Raw genomic sequence first — 16,648 nt, forward strand, 5'->3', positions numbered from 1 at the left:
GAAGTTGTTGGCGTTTAAAACAAAAAGAAATTCAATCGGTGAAGTTGAACGCGTCATGAAACGGCCAAGGCAGCAACTTGAGTGTTCAACAATGGCAAAAGTAATCGTTGGAATAGATTAACGTTAAACTCGAAAGAACTTGCACAATCTACTGAGTAAACCCGAATCGAATCTGTTCAACGTCAAAAGGACTTGGACCCTCTAGATAGCGATCTAGGAACCCGAAGTATCAAGAAAATTTGACACAACAAACTAAGTCTGAAATGCCAAGGAAAGTTCAATGAAGAACCGAAATTGAGAGAAATTCTCAAATGTAATTGTTTTCATAAATCATCTAACCTGAATACATCATTTTAATATGTATTTATAAGTACAAAAGAGGGGTGTTGAATGGAAATTCGTGGCTGTAATCAAAAGGGTTTAAAATAAGGAGTTATAACTCCTTTTGGCGTCATTTTAATAACAGCCATACATTTAAATTTCAAACGACAACCTCCCTTGTTCTTATCCTTGTATATTCGCTACACATGCACACACACACTCTTGTGCACAAGCGGTCATGTGCTCCTCACATGTTTGGATGCCTCATGGGCTGCCACAAATGCATAGGACACTTGCCATTACATAGGACACGCTTCACCGCTTCGGACTCGTCACCGGAGTTGAGTGGTGGAGCTGAGTTTGAGCTAGCTAGAAATGTATTGAGTGAAATGAGCTAGAAACAATCTTTCGTAACTATTTCGAGTGAGATGAGTGCATGCACATATTTGAGCTTCAACCGAGCTAGAAATGATATCTTAAGTCATTGTCCATTACGCTTCCTTATGGTAAACAAAACAAACATGCATTAAAGTAATGCAAACTTATTGAAAACTTATTAACAAGTCAGTAAACATAATGCAAACTTATTCATTAAAGCACAAACAACATCAAATCAATACCAAAACATACTTAAATACACACATAATACATAGTAGAACCTAAATACGTCACATATCAGCATGCAACATGTTATAAAGCCTATGTTCTAAGGCATGAACATGATCGAATAAATCTGGAATCGTAGCACAAGTAAGGAACAAGGCTTCCCTGAATTTTTTTGCCCTAGATCGAGTAATAGGTCCTAATGGTAAGACCTCCGGATCAGTTTACTTTGTTGGTGTGAGCGTGCACACATCACTTTTAGTTCCTTGAGAAAGATTTTGAAGTTTCTAATGAAGTTCGCGATGATAATACGTAGGAATGAACTGCCCGCATTGCCGGGCCTATCTCCGTTGCGCCTTCAACTAGTGGTGAATTGATCCATCCAAATCATCGCGTAATCTGGAAACTCGATTGCGACTAGTTGGACTTTCTTATTCTTGGAGTAGTTATGGCAATCAAATACCAATTCATCTTTTTCTCCCGCTCTAGATACGCCTCAGGGTTAGATTTGCCTTGAAAAGGAGGTATTGATAGTTAATATTCTTGAGATCATCATCTTCTCGTCTCTGATCTCTTTGGCCACGATTCTGTTGTTCTCTTTGTTGAACACTCACAGTAGACCCTTAGTCACTTTCAGCCTCACTAAGATCATACGGATCATCTTCATTAAGTTGTTGTTGGCCTCGATTTCTAGGGAGAATTTGAGGTGTCCTTCTCCGACGTGCTCTCTCTTCAACCAAGTCCAACCTTTCTTGTTAGGCTCAAGCTTCCGATCAAAGAGTCGCTCCACCTCGTGTAACATGGCTTGAAGATTAATGTCTGGAACATTTCGAACAGGTTGTCGTTCTTGTCGCTCCTCCATATTTTATAAGAATTTTGTAACATAAAACAAATTAAACAAATCAGAACTGAAGAAAGATAATAATTAAAACCTCACAACAAACCTTATATTCACTCGGAAAGAAAGAAAATGATAACACTCACGCTCGTGTTTGCAGTCATATGTTGGCTTTTACCTCCTCTTTATTGTGCCCACGCTCTCGTGCCTTTTTCCACTTCTTCTTTTCTCGTGACTTTGTAAACAGACTTGCCAAGGCTTAATCGTAGGCCTAGGGGTTGGTTACAAATTTGGGAAACAAAGGGAATAATGAATAGGGATAAGGTAGGCTGAACAAAGAAAGAAAAATCGTGTTGAGTCTGGCGTTAAGGTTGAAGAGATGGGGATAGAAAATCAATTCTTTGTGAATCGGGAAATTTCCAAGGCTTTTTTTTTTGAAGTTAGGTTTTTTTTCAATACTTCAAAAATAATGCGAAACTTGCGAATACAACTTGAAATTCTTTTTTCAAATTTTTTCACTTCACGAACCTATTCCGGCTTGTCTTCGTAAATCTGTACTTCTCGTTTTAATTACTGTGATACCAAATGATACGATCCGCCTCGGTGTTGAGTTGAGTCATATTTGTGTTGCCCGATCGTCTACAATGAAGTAAGGAACCAATGAATGGCTAACAAATAAGTTGATGTGATCCGGCTCGGTTGATGGAGTCGAGTTCACTTAAGTTGCCCGATCGTCGACGAGAAGTATTGGTTGATGTCGAGTGGAGATAACTTTATGGAATTGTTTTAAGCGGAAGTAATTAAAAGGGTTCAAAAATGGCTTGGTTTGGAGAATGGATAGGTTCGGTTTAACAAAGAAAATAAAGTTTAAGTAGATAGATAAAATGGAATGGAAATTGAACTCAAATGAAGAACGATTCAATACTATGTAAAGTATTGCCCGGGACTTATATTGCTTAAGGTGGGTTTAATGGAAATCGAAGATGGACCTTGACCCTTTACCTATAGAGAGGTAGGAACCAAAGGTATGAAAAGGTGGATGAACGCCACACCAGGATGGTGATAAGTTCAAGAAGTCGGGTTGACGCCACTAGCGAGCTAGATAAGTCAGACGAGACTCAAACGAAATCGGATTGGAGATAACCTCACAATAAGTTTAATAATTAGAAATGTCTCACCTTTTTACAAAGAGAAATGAACTATTTATAGAGTTCAGATGATAGCCGAATAGTCATACTAAACAAGCTTAAAGACTAAGTAATTCGGCTTTAAATGTGTAAAACTAAACTAGAAATGTATCCATTAAAAGTGATGTCCAAATTCGGCTGTATGGATGTTCAATGGCCAACTTCATGTGTAAGGAAATGTACTTGAGGGCTGATGAATGCATGGGATGTCAATAGCTTTGTCTAGATTCGGCCAAGGTGTGAATGGACACTTCAAAAGATGTCTTTTGGCCGAATAGGTGCATAGGAAATTCAATGGTCAAGAACCGATGCATGTAGGTGGATATTCATGCACTCTTCCATTCATTGTATTGAATCATTCATGCATCATCTTTAAGGCAACCATTCGTTGTAGGTAGTCATGCATGTACCGAACATACATTGAACCGTAAATGTTCATGAATCCTCATTAATTGTGTTCCCACATGTGGATGTACCTACAAAAGATATAAACAAATTAGATTCAAGGTACATTCAGCTTAAATTAAATAATATCAAGACATATTTAACAAATTAAAATAAAGACATAAATAAAATATAATTAATAATAAATTCGCTAGCTCAATGATAGTCAAAATTCTTGATGAGTGAATTGAGCTAGAAAATTCGGTTATGAGTGTAGTAAAATAATTAAAATATAACTATCACTCAAATTATTCAAATAATAAAATTAACGAGCTGGAAAGAAGCTAAATTGAGCTCAAATAGGTGGAATTGAGCTCAAGTGAGCTGATTGAAGTCGAATTGAGCTAAGGGAGCTGGAATTGAGCTGAAATTAGCTTGCGCTAAGGTGCATGGTTTCTTCAAGGAGTTGGATCGAGCTTCCCCATCTTCAACGAGCTGATTCTCCTTCCAAAATTTGAACAACAAAGCTGAAACAACTTCATGAAATCGCTTGGACCTAGCTCGGGTCATTGGTCCCTTTGGAAGCTCGAGGGAATCAAGACGAGGACTTGATGGGGCTTGGGGCGTGGTCACATCATCCCCCTTCTTCAAAATGACTTGTCCTCAAGTCGAGCTGTTTGTTCTCTAGAAAATAATCCGTCTTATGCAACTCTCCTTGAATGAATGGAACAATTAGTCGTTCATAAGCCTTTGCAAAAGAACTCACAATATTCGACATTAGAGATGGCAAATGAATCAATGAAAATAGACAACCATTAATCATCAAGAAATGATTAGAACAACTATGTGGATCATGCATGGTCATAACAAGACAAGTATGAGTCATGTAAAAAGGCAAATTTAAAACATCATTCTTACAATCATATGGACAAAACTCCTTCCATATCCATAACTCATCAAATGGTCGAGACAAAGACAAATATGTTTTAAGCATTCGAACTTTTCAATTTGCTTCCACAAGTCATTGTTCAAGTAAATGGAATGCGAGTAATGGAACAAGAAATTTAAATCTTCATCACAAACACACAAATGAAAAGTTTCATATGATTCATGATTTCGTATGTTTGGCACTCGCAATTGCCGCTTGGTTATGTTCTCAACAATGAATTCATCACATTTTCCAAAGAGAAAATCGTCTTATCATTACTCAAAATGGATTTATCATCGTCAAGCAAAATCAAATAATTAACCACAACAGATTCAAGCGATTTTCAACAATTAAGGTGTCTTCAAAATTTTAGTTACATTCGACTTAAGAAAAGATGGTCGATAACATCGAATTCATACCGATTCACCTTTAGGAGTGGAAAATTGAGAATCAATTTTACCTTTTTCAATCAAAGTGAACCTTTCCTCCTTGAGAAGGTATTGAAGTCGAAGCTCATTACACAATCCTTGAGAAACCCAAACGAAGGGTAAACACAAAGGCAACTTGCACTTTTCAAGTGTTGGGTTCATAATGTTGAAAGAGGGTAATGTCTCCATAGACGTTGAAGTCAAAGGAACAGTGAAACACTATTCACATATTGAACATATGTAACGATTCCAGGTTCAAAAACATGAGTTGATCTTACCTTTTCGAAATGAAAAATGAATTTCATGTACGACCACATAAAATGATCAAAGAACAATTTTAAATTATAAACAGAGTCTTTAAATTTCAGAGGCCAAGCATCAAGTAGACATAAATTTGTCGCATAAAATTTAGGATGCATGAGTTCCGCACATATCAACCTAAAATAATAAATTCCAGGTTTGAACACACGAGTTTGATTACTTACGCCAAAGTGTTTTAGTAAATCAAACATGTCAAACCAAAAGGGTTTTCGTGTCCATAGAAACAAACATTCAAATCTCTTTATATTCATCAAATCAAACTTGCACAAATTCATGGATTTGTCACATGACAATAATGGATGCACAAAATTATCATATTTGAAAAATTGAATCACTTTTCGAGAAAACCCGACATCATGCAAAACCAAATCTTTAGTTTGTCGCTCAGATCTTGAATAACATCAACCACATTCAAAGAATAGCAATTAATCGAATGAAAATAAGAGAATGTTTTTAAAACAAAGTCATTTTCAACAACTTTCAAACTTGATGGCCATGACTCGGTTTTTAAAAATTCTTTACCTCGCTCACCTTCAAGCTCGTGTGGTTTGATTTCAACTTCATCCTTACCTTTTTCGGTCATGCAAAAACGTCGCTCGTTAGGAATATATTGAAGTTGATATTCGTCACAGAGATTTGTCGAAACCTGAAAAGAAGGAACAGGACAAAAACAAACATCACGGGGATTAGTTAAAATTTCATTCTCCTTTTCTTGTTCTCGCTCACTATCTTCATTTTCTCTTGTTTCTTCTTCAACATCTTTTTCTTTTTCAATTTTTTTCTCAATCTCAATTTCTTTTTCAATTTTCTTTTCTTCATTTTCTTTTTCTCTCACTATTTTGATTTCTTTTTCTTTTTCACTACAATGTGCGGATGACACGAAAGAATCAAAGAGATAATCATTTGGCTCAAAGAAAGAGAAAATATTTTCATAAGCTTCTCGTCCATTTCTTTGAGAACAATCCTTTAGGAAGGACTTCTTTGAAGCATACGAGGAATAGCTCGTCCTTTCTCGCTCATCTCGAGTGATTTTTGACTCGAAGTTTTCTTCTCGCGGTCTCGAAAGCCTTGTTGAATAGGAGTCTTGATATGTGTCTCTTCTCGAATAATGTCGTCGTGATGAACTTAACTCTATTTCTCGACTCGGTGGAGTTTGCTTCTGTCGGGCTTTTTCCTCCACTCGGTCCAAACGTCTTTTTAATGGGCTTAGTTTTTCCTCCAATATTCGGCCCATCTCGTTCACCAAGTATTGAAATTCATCGGTAGAGAATTCTTCTTGAGACATGATTCAAGAAAATGTTAGAAAATCGAGAGATAGATTAAATAGTAAATGAACCTCACCAATTCAAAATCCTCACCAATCTCTCACAAAGAAATAATGATTTTCACTCGCACTCATGTTTAGACTCAATTTTTGGCTTTTTCTTTTGATGTATTTCACTCTTGCCTTTTGCCACTCGACCTCTTCTCTCAATTTCGTAATTCGTCTCGATAGACTTAATTTGCTGCTTGAGGGTTGGTTTCAAAATAGGTTACAAAGGAATGATGTGGGTGTAGGGTAGGCTAAACAAAATAAAATCAAGGCTAACTGTGGCTTAGAAGATGAATAGAAGAGAATGCCAAACTTACAAACTCGAAACACTTTTTTTTTATATATCAAAATTTTTTTTTCAGTAGCATGAAATTTCACTAAGGGGGATATAAAAGAGTGTAGAATGTGATTTTGGAAAAATTTCTATTGAAGTGTCTCCAGACTTTTTTTACGGATCTTTCACGTTCTTTTCGTCCGCACCTAAACCGTATACAATTTTTTTTTCTTTCAAGTTTTTTTTCAAATTTTTTTTTTCAAACTTTTTTTTTTCAATTCACGAACCTAATTTGAATTCTTCGATCTTTGGTACTCCTCATTTTCAAGCTCTGATACCAAATGATGTGATCCAGCTCGGTTGATGGAGTCGAGTTCACTTAAGTTGCCCGATCGTCGACGAGAAGTATTGGTTGATGTCGAGTGGAGATAACTTTATGGAATTGTTTTAAACGGAAGTAATTAAAAGGGTTCAAAAATGGCTTGGTTTGTAGAATGGATAGGTTCGGTTTAACAAAGAAAATAAAGTTTAAGTAGATAGATAAAATGGAATGGAAATTGAACTCAAACGAAGAACGATTCAATACTATGTAAAGTATTGCCCGGGACTTATATTGCTTAAGGTGGGTTTAATGGAAGTCGAAGATGGACCTTGACCCTTTACCTATAGAGAGGTAGGAACCAAAGGTATGAAAAGGTGGATGAACGCCACACCAGGATGGTGATAAGTTCAAGAAGTCGGGTTGACGCCACTAGCGAGCTAGATAAGTCAGACGAGACTCAAACGAAATCGGATTGGAGATAACCTCACAATAAGTTTAATAATTAGAAATGTCTCACCTTTTTACAAAGAGAAATGAACTATTTATAGAGTTCAGATGATAGCCGAATAGTCATACTAAACAAGCTTAAAGACTAAGTAATTCGGCTTTAAATGTGTAAAACTAAACTAGAAATGTATCCATTAAAAGTGATGTCCAAATTCGGCTGTATGGATGTTCAATGGCCAACTTCATGTGTAAGGAAATGTACTTGAGGGCTGATGAATGCATGGGATGTCAATAGCTTTGTCTAGATTCGCCAAGGTGTGAATGGACACTTCAAAAGATGTCTTTTGGTGAATAGGTGCATAGGAAATTCAATGGTCAACAACCGATGCATGTAGGTGGATATTCATGCACTCTTCCATTCATTGTATTGAATCATTCATGCATCATCTTTAAGGCAACCATTCGTTGTAGGTAGTCATGCATGTACCGAACATACATTGAACCGTAAATGTTCATGAATCCTCATTAATTGTGTTCCCACATGTGGATGTACCTACAAAAGATATAAACAAATTAGATTCAAGGTACATTCAGCTTAAATTAAATAATATCAAGACATATTTAACAAATTAAAATAAAGACATAAATAAAATATAATTAATAATAAATTCGCTAGCTCAATGATAGTCAAAATTCTTGATGAGCTGAATTGAGCTAGAAAATTCGGTTATGAGCTATAGTAAAAATAATTAAAATATAACTATCACTCAAATTATTCAAATAATAAAATTAACGAGCTGGAAAGAAGCTAAATTGAGCTCAAATAGGTGGAATTGAGCTCAAGTGAGTCGATTGAAGTCGAATTGAGCTAAGGGAGCGGAATTGAGCTGAAATTAGCTTGCGCTAAGGTGCATGGTTTCTTCAAGGAGTTGGATCGAGCTTCCCCATCTTCAACGAGCTGATTCTCCTTCCAAAATTTGAACAACAAAGCTGAAACAACTTCATGAAATCGCTTGGACCTAGCTCGGGTCATTGGTCCCTTTGGAAGCTCGAGGGAATTAAGACGAGGACTTGATGGGGCTTGGGGCGTGGTCACATCATAAGTTTGATAATATAGGCTCAATATCATTTTATAATAACAAAGGTTAAGGGAAAATGGATAAAATGGAAGTGTTCGGGTTTGATAAAATAAAAGAGATAAAACTGCTCAGGAAATAAGTAAGAACCAACATTATTAAGTGTCGACTCAACAGTTATACGTTTAATGAGTTGGTTAGGAAATTTAATCAAAACCTTGACCCACTATCTAGAAAGATAGGAACCTCAGTATAGGGTTTGAACGCCACACTTGTTAAAGTGATAAGTTTGGGATAAAAAAAAAAAGAACGGGTTGTCGTCACTAGCTTTGTAGATAAGCCAACAAGTCTTTGAACAAAATTGGAGAAAAGTAATTCTCACCAAATTAACAGAGTTTCTTTCAAAATTCATCCAAAAAGTGCTTTTACAAAAATCTGAATTCACCTATTTACAGTGCTAAAATAGGGTAGCCAAATAGTCACAAACATTCACTTAATGTGCTAATTAAGAAAAACTGATTTAAAGGTCAAGACTCTTGGCATTCTTGAAAAAAATAACTTCTTCATTGAATTCTCTTCAATTTAGCTGAATGAATGTTCATGAAAGCTTGAAAATCGACTCTTGAGCTGTCCTATGGCTAGCCTAATAGACATCATCTCCTTAATGAAGATTTAAATGCTTAATATATTCTTTTTAAAAGAACAAAATAGCAGGTAGCTAAAAGGGTTGCTATCAATTTTAAAGAGTATAAAATGCTCTTTAAAATGTCCTTTAGTGGTGTATTAACCCCTTTTGTAATAGCTACTTCATTTGTGTTCAGATAGCACTTGAAAGGTCACTTCATTTAAGTTTGTAACAGCTTTGAAATGTAACGGTTGTGAGCTAAAGAAACTCGTGCAATAAACACATTAAAATGAACTTATTAAGCATATCAAACACTAATTAAACATATCAAAAATAAATACTTAACTTAAATAAATGAACTAAACTCATGCATTTATTATTCCAGGAACTAGTTAATCTAAGAAGCAAAATTAAATAAACTTAACTCATGCTTCAATATATAATTCTGGAAGCTAGATTAATTAAAAACAACACTTATACAAATAAAAGCTCAATAATGAATCACTTATTAATTAAACAAAGATGAGTTGAATAAATGTTCAGCAACTCAATTATTTAACTAAAGATGAGTTTCTTTAAACTTCCAATTCAACTTGCAATAAATTGCAAGTGATGCCTATTGGGTTGCTCCTTTCATGATGACTAGAATCGGCTTCTTGTTCACTCCAAACTCGATCCAAATTGCTTGCCAAAGCTTCTTTAAAGTTCTTAGCTCGTGATCTAGTTATAGGCCCTTATGGCAGCTCAATAGAAACATCACGGGCTGAGATCGTATCATTCCCCCCTCTTGAAAGTGACTTGTCCTCAAGTCAGAATCTGTATCAAAAGGAGACAAATCAACAACATTAAAACTGGCACTAATGTTATATTCACCGGGTAAGTCAAGTCGATATGAATTTTCCTTGATCCTTTCAATAACTTGGAATGGACCATCTCCTTGTGGTAATAGCTTAGATCGTCGTTGAGCTAGAAATCGTTCTTTCCTCATATGAACCCAAGCCCAATCACCTGGTTCAAAAATAACTCGTTTCCTTCCTTTGTTTGCTCTTTGAACATAGTTTTCGGTTCAGGCTTAAATGTTAGCTCGCTCTTTTTGATGGAGCTCCTTGACGTATTCGGCCATTTTCTTGGCATCTACATGTACAAATTAATTATTAGGCAATGGTAATAAATCAAGGGGAGTTAATGGATAAAAACCATAAACTACTTCGAAAGGAGAAAACTTAGTAGCAGAATGAACAGAACGATTATAAGAAAATTTGAAATGAGGTAAACATTCTTCCCACGACTTTAAATTTCTACGGTTATGGCACTCGACAAAGTAGTCAATACTCAGTTTACCACCTCCGTTTGTCCATCCGTTTGTGGATGACAAGTAGTAAAAAATAACAGCTTCGTTCCAAGCTTTCCCCACAATGGTCTCCAAAAATGGCTCAAAAACTTCGCATCACGATCGGATACAATCGTTCTTGGAGTTCCATGTAAACGAACAACTTACCTAAAGAAGATATTAGCTACATGAACAGCATCATCAGTCTTAGCACATGCAATAAAATGAGACATTTTCAAAAATCTGTCAACTACAACATATATAGAGTCTTTTCCTATTTTTGTTCGTGGTAACCCGAGGACAAAGTCCATGGATACACCCGTCCAAGGAAATTCAGGTATGGGCAGCGGCATATACAAACCATGTGGTTGAACTTTGGAATTGGCTCGTTTACAAGTCACACAACGCTCATAGACACGTGCAGCATCTCTTCGCATTCTTGGCCAATAGAAATGTTCTTGTACGGTAGATAGTGTCTTACTTGCACCAAAGTGGCCCATGAGACCTCCACTATGCACCTCTTGCGTAAGCAGTTCCTGAATCGAGCCTTGTGGTATGCTTAACTTACCTTTCTTAAAAAGGAATCCCTCGTACCTATAAAACTTCTCAAAAGATCCATTCTCACAAGCAGCAAAAATATTTCCAAAATCATCATCAGCAACATACAATTCTTTTAAATAAGAAAACCCAAGTAGCCTAGAATCAAGATAAGATAATAAAGTGTACCTCCTTGATAGGGCATCAGCCACTATATTTTCTTTACCTTTCTTATACTTGATGTCATATGGAAAAGATTCAAGATATTCAATCCACTTTGCATGGCATTTGTTTAACTTATGTTGACCCTTATGTACTTTAAGGCTTCGTGCTCAGAGTGAATCATGAATTCCTTTGGCCACAAATAATGCTGCCACGTCTCAAGAGATCGAATTAAGGCATACATTTCCTTATCATACATGGGGTAGTTGAGAACAGCGCCATTTATCTTCTTGCTGAAATACGCCACTGGTATTCCATCTTGTGTTAGCACAGCCCCAATTCCTACACCTGAAGCGTCACATTTGATTTCAAAAGTTTTAGAAAAATTAGGAAGTGCTAATAAAGGTGCTTGAACAAGACATTTTTTAATTTTATTAAATGAATTTTCTTGCTCATCAGTCCAATAAAATGCTAATTTTTTCTTAATAACACTTGTCAATGGTGCAACAATTGTACTAAAATTAGTTACGAAACGTCGATAAAAACTAGCCAGCCCATGAAAACTTCAAATTTGGCTAATGCTAGTCAGACGCGGCCATTCTTGAATCGCTTGAACTTTCTCTTGATCAACTTCCAATCCTTTGAAACTCACAACAAAACCTAAAAACACAATTTTTTTAGTGCAAAATGAACACTTTTTAAAATTGGCATAGAGTACCTCTTATCGCAACGTTTCTGAAACCATCCACAAATGTTGAACGTGTTCTTCCAATGACCTCCTGTATATCAAGATATCATCAAAATATACTACACAAAATTTTCCAATATAAGCACGTAACACATGATTTATTAACCGCATAAAAGTACTAGGAGCATTTGTAAGACCAAATGGCATTACCAACCATTCATACAAACCGTGTTTGGTCTTGAAGGCAGTCTTCCATTCATCACGTTCTCGCATTCAGATTTGATGGTATCCACTCCTAAGATCAATCTTTGTGAAAATTTTGGCACCACTTAATTCGTCAAGCATATCATCTAGTCAAGGAATAGGATGTCTATATTTGATGGTGATCTTGTTGATGGCACGGCAATCAACACACATTCACCATGAACCATCCTTTTAGGGCACAAGTAGAATCGGCACCGCACAAGGACTAAGACTCTCTCAGATATATCCTTTATCCATAAGCTCAGCAACTTGCTTTTGCAATTCCTTGGTTTCTTCCGGTTAGTTCAATAAGCAAGCTGATTAGGAAGTGCGGCTCCAGGCACTAGGTCGATTTGGTGCTCGATGCCTCGAATGGGAGGCAATCCACTAGGCACTTCATCAAGGAAAACATCCTCGAATTCTTGTAAAAGAGACAACATAGAAGAAGGTAGATCTTTGGGTAATTCGTTAGTGTTCAACAAAATTTCTTTGTACATGAGTTCAAATACAGGTTGCCTCAAAGTTAATGCTCTCCGAACATCACTCGCTTTTGCAAACACACTTATTTTCTCAATGTTTTCTTCTTCTCCATTTTTTTCTTCTTTTGCTGCCTTTTCACTTTCTTTTAAAAATTTACCTCGAGCTCTCTCATTTTTCTTCTCTTTTCCACTCGCACTCTTTTTTTCTTTTTCTTGCATTTGTCCAACAGAAATTTTGAGTTTGAGTTGGTCCTCGTATACTTGCTTCAGGGTTAGCGGTGTAAGGGTCACTTTCTTGCCACAATGTTTGAAGGTATACCTATTGGTATAGCCATCATGAACCACTCTCCGGTCGAATTGCCATGGACGTCCTAATAACAAATGGCCCACATACTGATATGAGCTCGCCCATGAAGATAGGTGTCGAATCCATGGAGTTGCCTTTGGGGCCAATTACTCGAGCACGTGCCAAGAAGTTCCAAGATGCTTTAGCAAGCTATATTACTCGATTGTGGAGTGATGGGTTGATTGCCCATAAAATGCCCAGCTCAACTAGCTTGATTCGCACCATCCTACAAGCTGATTTTAGCTCGTGTCGACTTAATTCAGCTCAATTCGACTTAATTAGTTCAAGGAGCTGATTATATTTATTTTGAATAAATTTAATTAGTTGTGTTAGTTAGAATCACTCAAAATCATTTAATTAAATAAATGTGTCTTAACTGACATTCTTAATTCAGCTTATTAAATATGTTTTATATTAATACATGCCTTTAATATGTCCATATTAAGTCATAAATTAAATGTGTTTAGTTTAAATTACAAAGTTTTAATGTGTCTTGACTTAGACAAATTTATTAGTGGTCGCTAGTTAATTTGTCTTAGTTAAATTAATGTGCGATTTTTAATATGTCCAAATGATGATTTCATGAGTATTAAACTTGTCTTAACCACATTTATTTGATGTTTTCAGCTAGCTTAATGGCAAAGGAAGCTTATAAAGAAGGAGCATGTATTTGGGCACATGCATGGATCGGCATTTAAAGTGCAACTACCTTGTGTTTCCAGCTGATTTTTTTTGTGTAACTCAATGGACTTCAAGCTGATATTTTGAGCTTCTCCAAGGGTCAATTTCGTGGAGAGCAATGGCCAAAAGGTGCTTCATAAATTCCAGCAACTAATTCACTTGGTGGCTACTCATATTCGGCCAAAGAAGCATAATTCTTGAAGCTGTCCATTTCTCTTCTCCATAGCAGCAATTAAGCTATTTTAAAACATTAGTTGAATGTGAATTATCATCCTTAAAGGGGCCAGCCAAATCATCTCTTCTAGAAGGTTATTATTCAGATTTTTTTTGTTGTTGTTTATGAATGCATCTAGGAAATTGCTAGGAAGTTTCCTAAAGAAGCTTAAGGCTTAAGAATCTGATTAGACTATTCAGCTACCTTAGTCCATCCTATAAATAGGCCATGTAATTCACATTTTGAGGTTAATGAACAATTTGATAGCTTTGCTAAATTGTAAGGTTGTTTTCAACTCTCGTTATTCTCCAAAAACTTGTGAGACTTATCAAACATCTTTGTGGCGTCAAACTTGTTTTTGTTTCTTCCTAACTTATCACTTTAATCCCAAAAGTGTGGCTCGATTCATACTAAGGTTCCTATCATCATTGACAAGTGGGTCAAGTTTCTATCCATTTAACAAACCTTCCATCCATCCTTACCAACCTAAGCATTCTCCTAAGTTACGGGTTAACACATTCCTATTGTGTTAGTTCGGCTTTCGAATTCTTAGCCAAATTGCTTCCATTATTTTCTGATTCATTTCCTAAACCAACAAAACTCTTTTGAGCCTAAATAAACCTCTTTCTTCCAAATTTATTTTGTAAAGCCTCAATTTACTCCTAATTCACGATCGGGCAATTTTTACGACTCAATTCTATCTCGAGGTGAGGGCGATCAAGTTGGTATCGAGCTAGCTGAATCGAGTAAGAATCGTTGTATTCAGATACGAGATTGTAAAAAATCAAAAAATTCGAAAAAATTCAAAAAAAAAGTTTGTATTCAATTTAATTTTTTCTTTGTGTATTCAGTATTGAAAAAAAAATTCAGAATTAAAAAAAAAAGTAATTGAAATTCATTTTGAGCTTGTAAAAGCATTGCTTGCTGCCCGAAGGACCACATCTATACAGACCACACTAATTTCCTTCTATTTTCTTTGTTTGTTAGCCTACCCGATCCTAAAATATTACCCTACCAAGCCACATCTATTTTGTAAGTTTAATTCCAAACGATTTTGATTTGTCAAACTTAGTTTATGGAGAATTTTGAGAAGTGAAAACCTAGTGGTAAAAGGCAAGAGAGATTGGTGAGACTATTAGAGAGTAGAAAAGCCAAAGTGAGTGATTATTCTTTGTGAGTGATTGGTGAGTTCTTGCTGTGAGTCTTTAAAGAATTTAAAAATGTCACGAAGTCCGGAAAGGAATCCAAATGAGGTAGGTGGATTTCATCCCATAAGAAATGTTGGAGGAGGAGTGCCGGATCTCAATTTGCAAGCCATTATGCGAGAAATGGAGCGATTATTTGATCGCAAGCTTGAACCAATCGAAGACCGTTTATATCGAGTTGAAATCCGAGGACAACACGACGCGACTCCGGAAGATGCAAGGCAAGAACGAGAGCAACCAATTGACAACTTTGATGAAGGAGAATCCGAAGGTGACCACTTGTCTGAACAAGGAAACCCTCAACGGTTCCAACGAAATCGAGTCCCAAGAAATCGAGCCCGTCCGGATGACAATCTCAAAAATATTAAGATGTCTATTCCACCGTTTCAAGGGAAGAATGATCCCGAATCTTACTTGGAGTGGGAAAAGAAAATGGAACTCGTCTTTGAGTGCCATAACTACTCAGAAAATAAAAAGGTAAAGCTCGCTGCCATTGAATTCTCGGACAATGCGATCGTGTGGTGGGATCAATTGGTGACTAGCCGAAGAAGGAATGGGGAGAGGCCTATCTCTACGTGGGCCGAAATGAAGGCCGTTATGCGCAAGAGTTTTGTTCCCTCCTATTACCATCGGGAGTTGTACCAACGATTGCAAAATCTCACACAAGGCAACCGAAGTGTCAAGGACTACTATAAAGACATGAAAATTGCTATGATAAGAGCCGACGTGGAGGAGGATCGTGAAGCAACAATGGCGAGATTTTTAGCCTGCCTAAATCGAGATATTGCCAATATCGTCGAGCTTCAACACTATGTAGAAGTTATGGACATGGTGCATATGGCAATAAAAGTTGAAAAACAATTGAAACGGAAAGGACCCACGCGGACATATCCAACGACTTCTACCAACAAGTGGGCTCAAGGGACTAGCAAAGCCCCAATCGGCCTAAGGAGCCTTTCGTTCGCCAAACCCAATCAAGTAAGTGCCGATGCTAGCAAAAATAAAAACGAGGCTATCTCGAATCATTCTCGCGATATCAAGTGTTTCAAGTGTCAAGGAAGAGGCCACATTGCGAGTCAATGTCCTAATCGACGAGTGATGGTGGTTTGTTCAAATGGCGAGATTGAGTCCGAAGATGAACAAGAGGAGGAGCCTGAAATTCCCATGGAGGAAGGTGAAGAGCTCGAGCTACCCGTTGAAGGAGAATTACTTGTTGTCAAAAGGAGTTTGAATATCCAAGTAGCCGAGGAAGAACAACAACGAGACAACATCTTTCACACCGCTGCCATGTTCAAGGCAAGGTGTGTAGTTTGATTATTGACGGAGGAGTTGCACCAATGTCGCAAGCTCTTTGCTTGTTGAAAAACTTGGTTTAGCCACCACAAAGCATCCAACTCCTTACAAGCTACAATGGCTAAATGACGGAGGCGAACTCAAGGTGACGAAACAAGCAAGGGTGGCGTTTTCCATAGGCAAGTACCAAGATGAGGTGGTTTGTGATGTCGTACCAATGCACGCGGGACATTTGCTATTGGGGCGTCCTTGGCAATTTGACCGGCGAGTAGTCCACGACGGCTATACAAACCGATATTCATTTAAGCACCTTGGAAGGAATGTTACATTAGCTCCTCTCACACCGAAGCAAGTGCATGAAGACCAACTCAAAATGAAGCAATCTATTGAGCGAGAAAAAGAAA

The 16,648-nt window shown here is 36.9% G+C and overlaps 1 protein-coding gene across 1 annotated transcript; it reads right to left on the reverse strand.

The window, feature by feature from the left end:
- Positions 1-10,560: 10,560 nt before the first annotated feature.
- LOC128041718 (uncharacterized) lies at positions 10,561-12,043 on the reverse strand. Its single transcript, XM_052632019.1, has 5 exons — positions 12,011-12,043; positions 11,814-11,874; positions 11,687-11,755; positions 11,251-11,443; positions 10,561-11,092 (listed from the first exon to the last, which is right to left on the reverse strand). The coding sequence occupies exons 1-5, from the start codon at positions 12,041-12,043 to the stop codon at positions 10,561-10,563; spliced, it is 888 nt and encodes a 295-aa protein (XP_052487979.1).
- Between the last annotated feature and the right edge of the window lie 4,605 nt (positions 12,044-16,648).

Source organism: Gossypium raimondii, chromosome 6 (genome assembly GCF_025698545.1).
Source record: "Gossypium raimondii isolate GPD5lz chromosome 6, ASM2569854v1, whole genome shotgun sequence".
NCBI lineage: Eukaryota > Viridiplantae > Streptophyta > Magnoliopsida > Malvales > Malvaceae > Gossypium > Gossypium raimondii.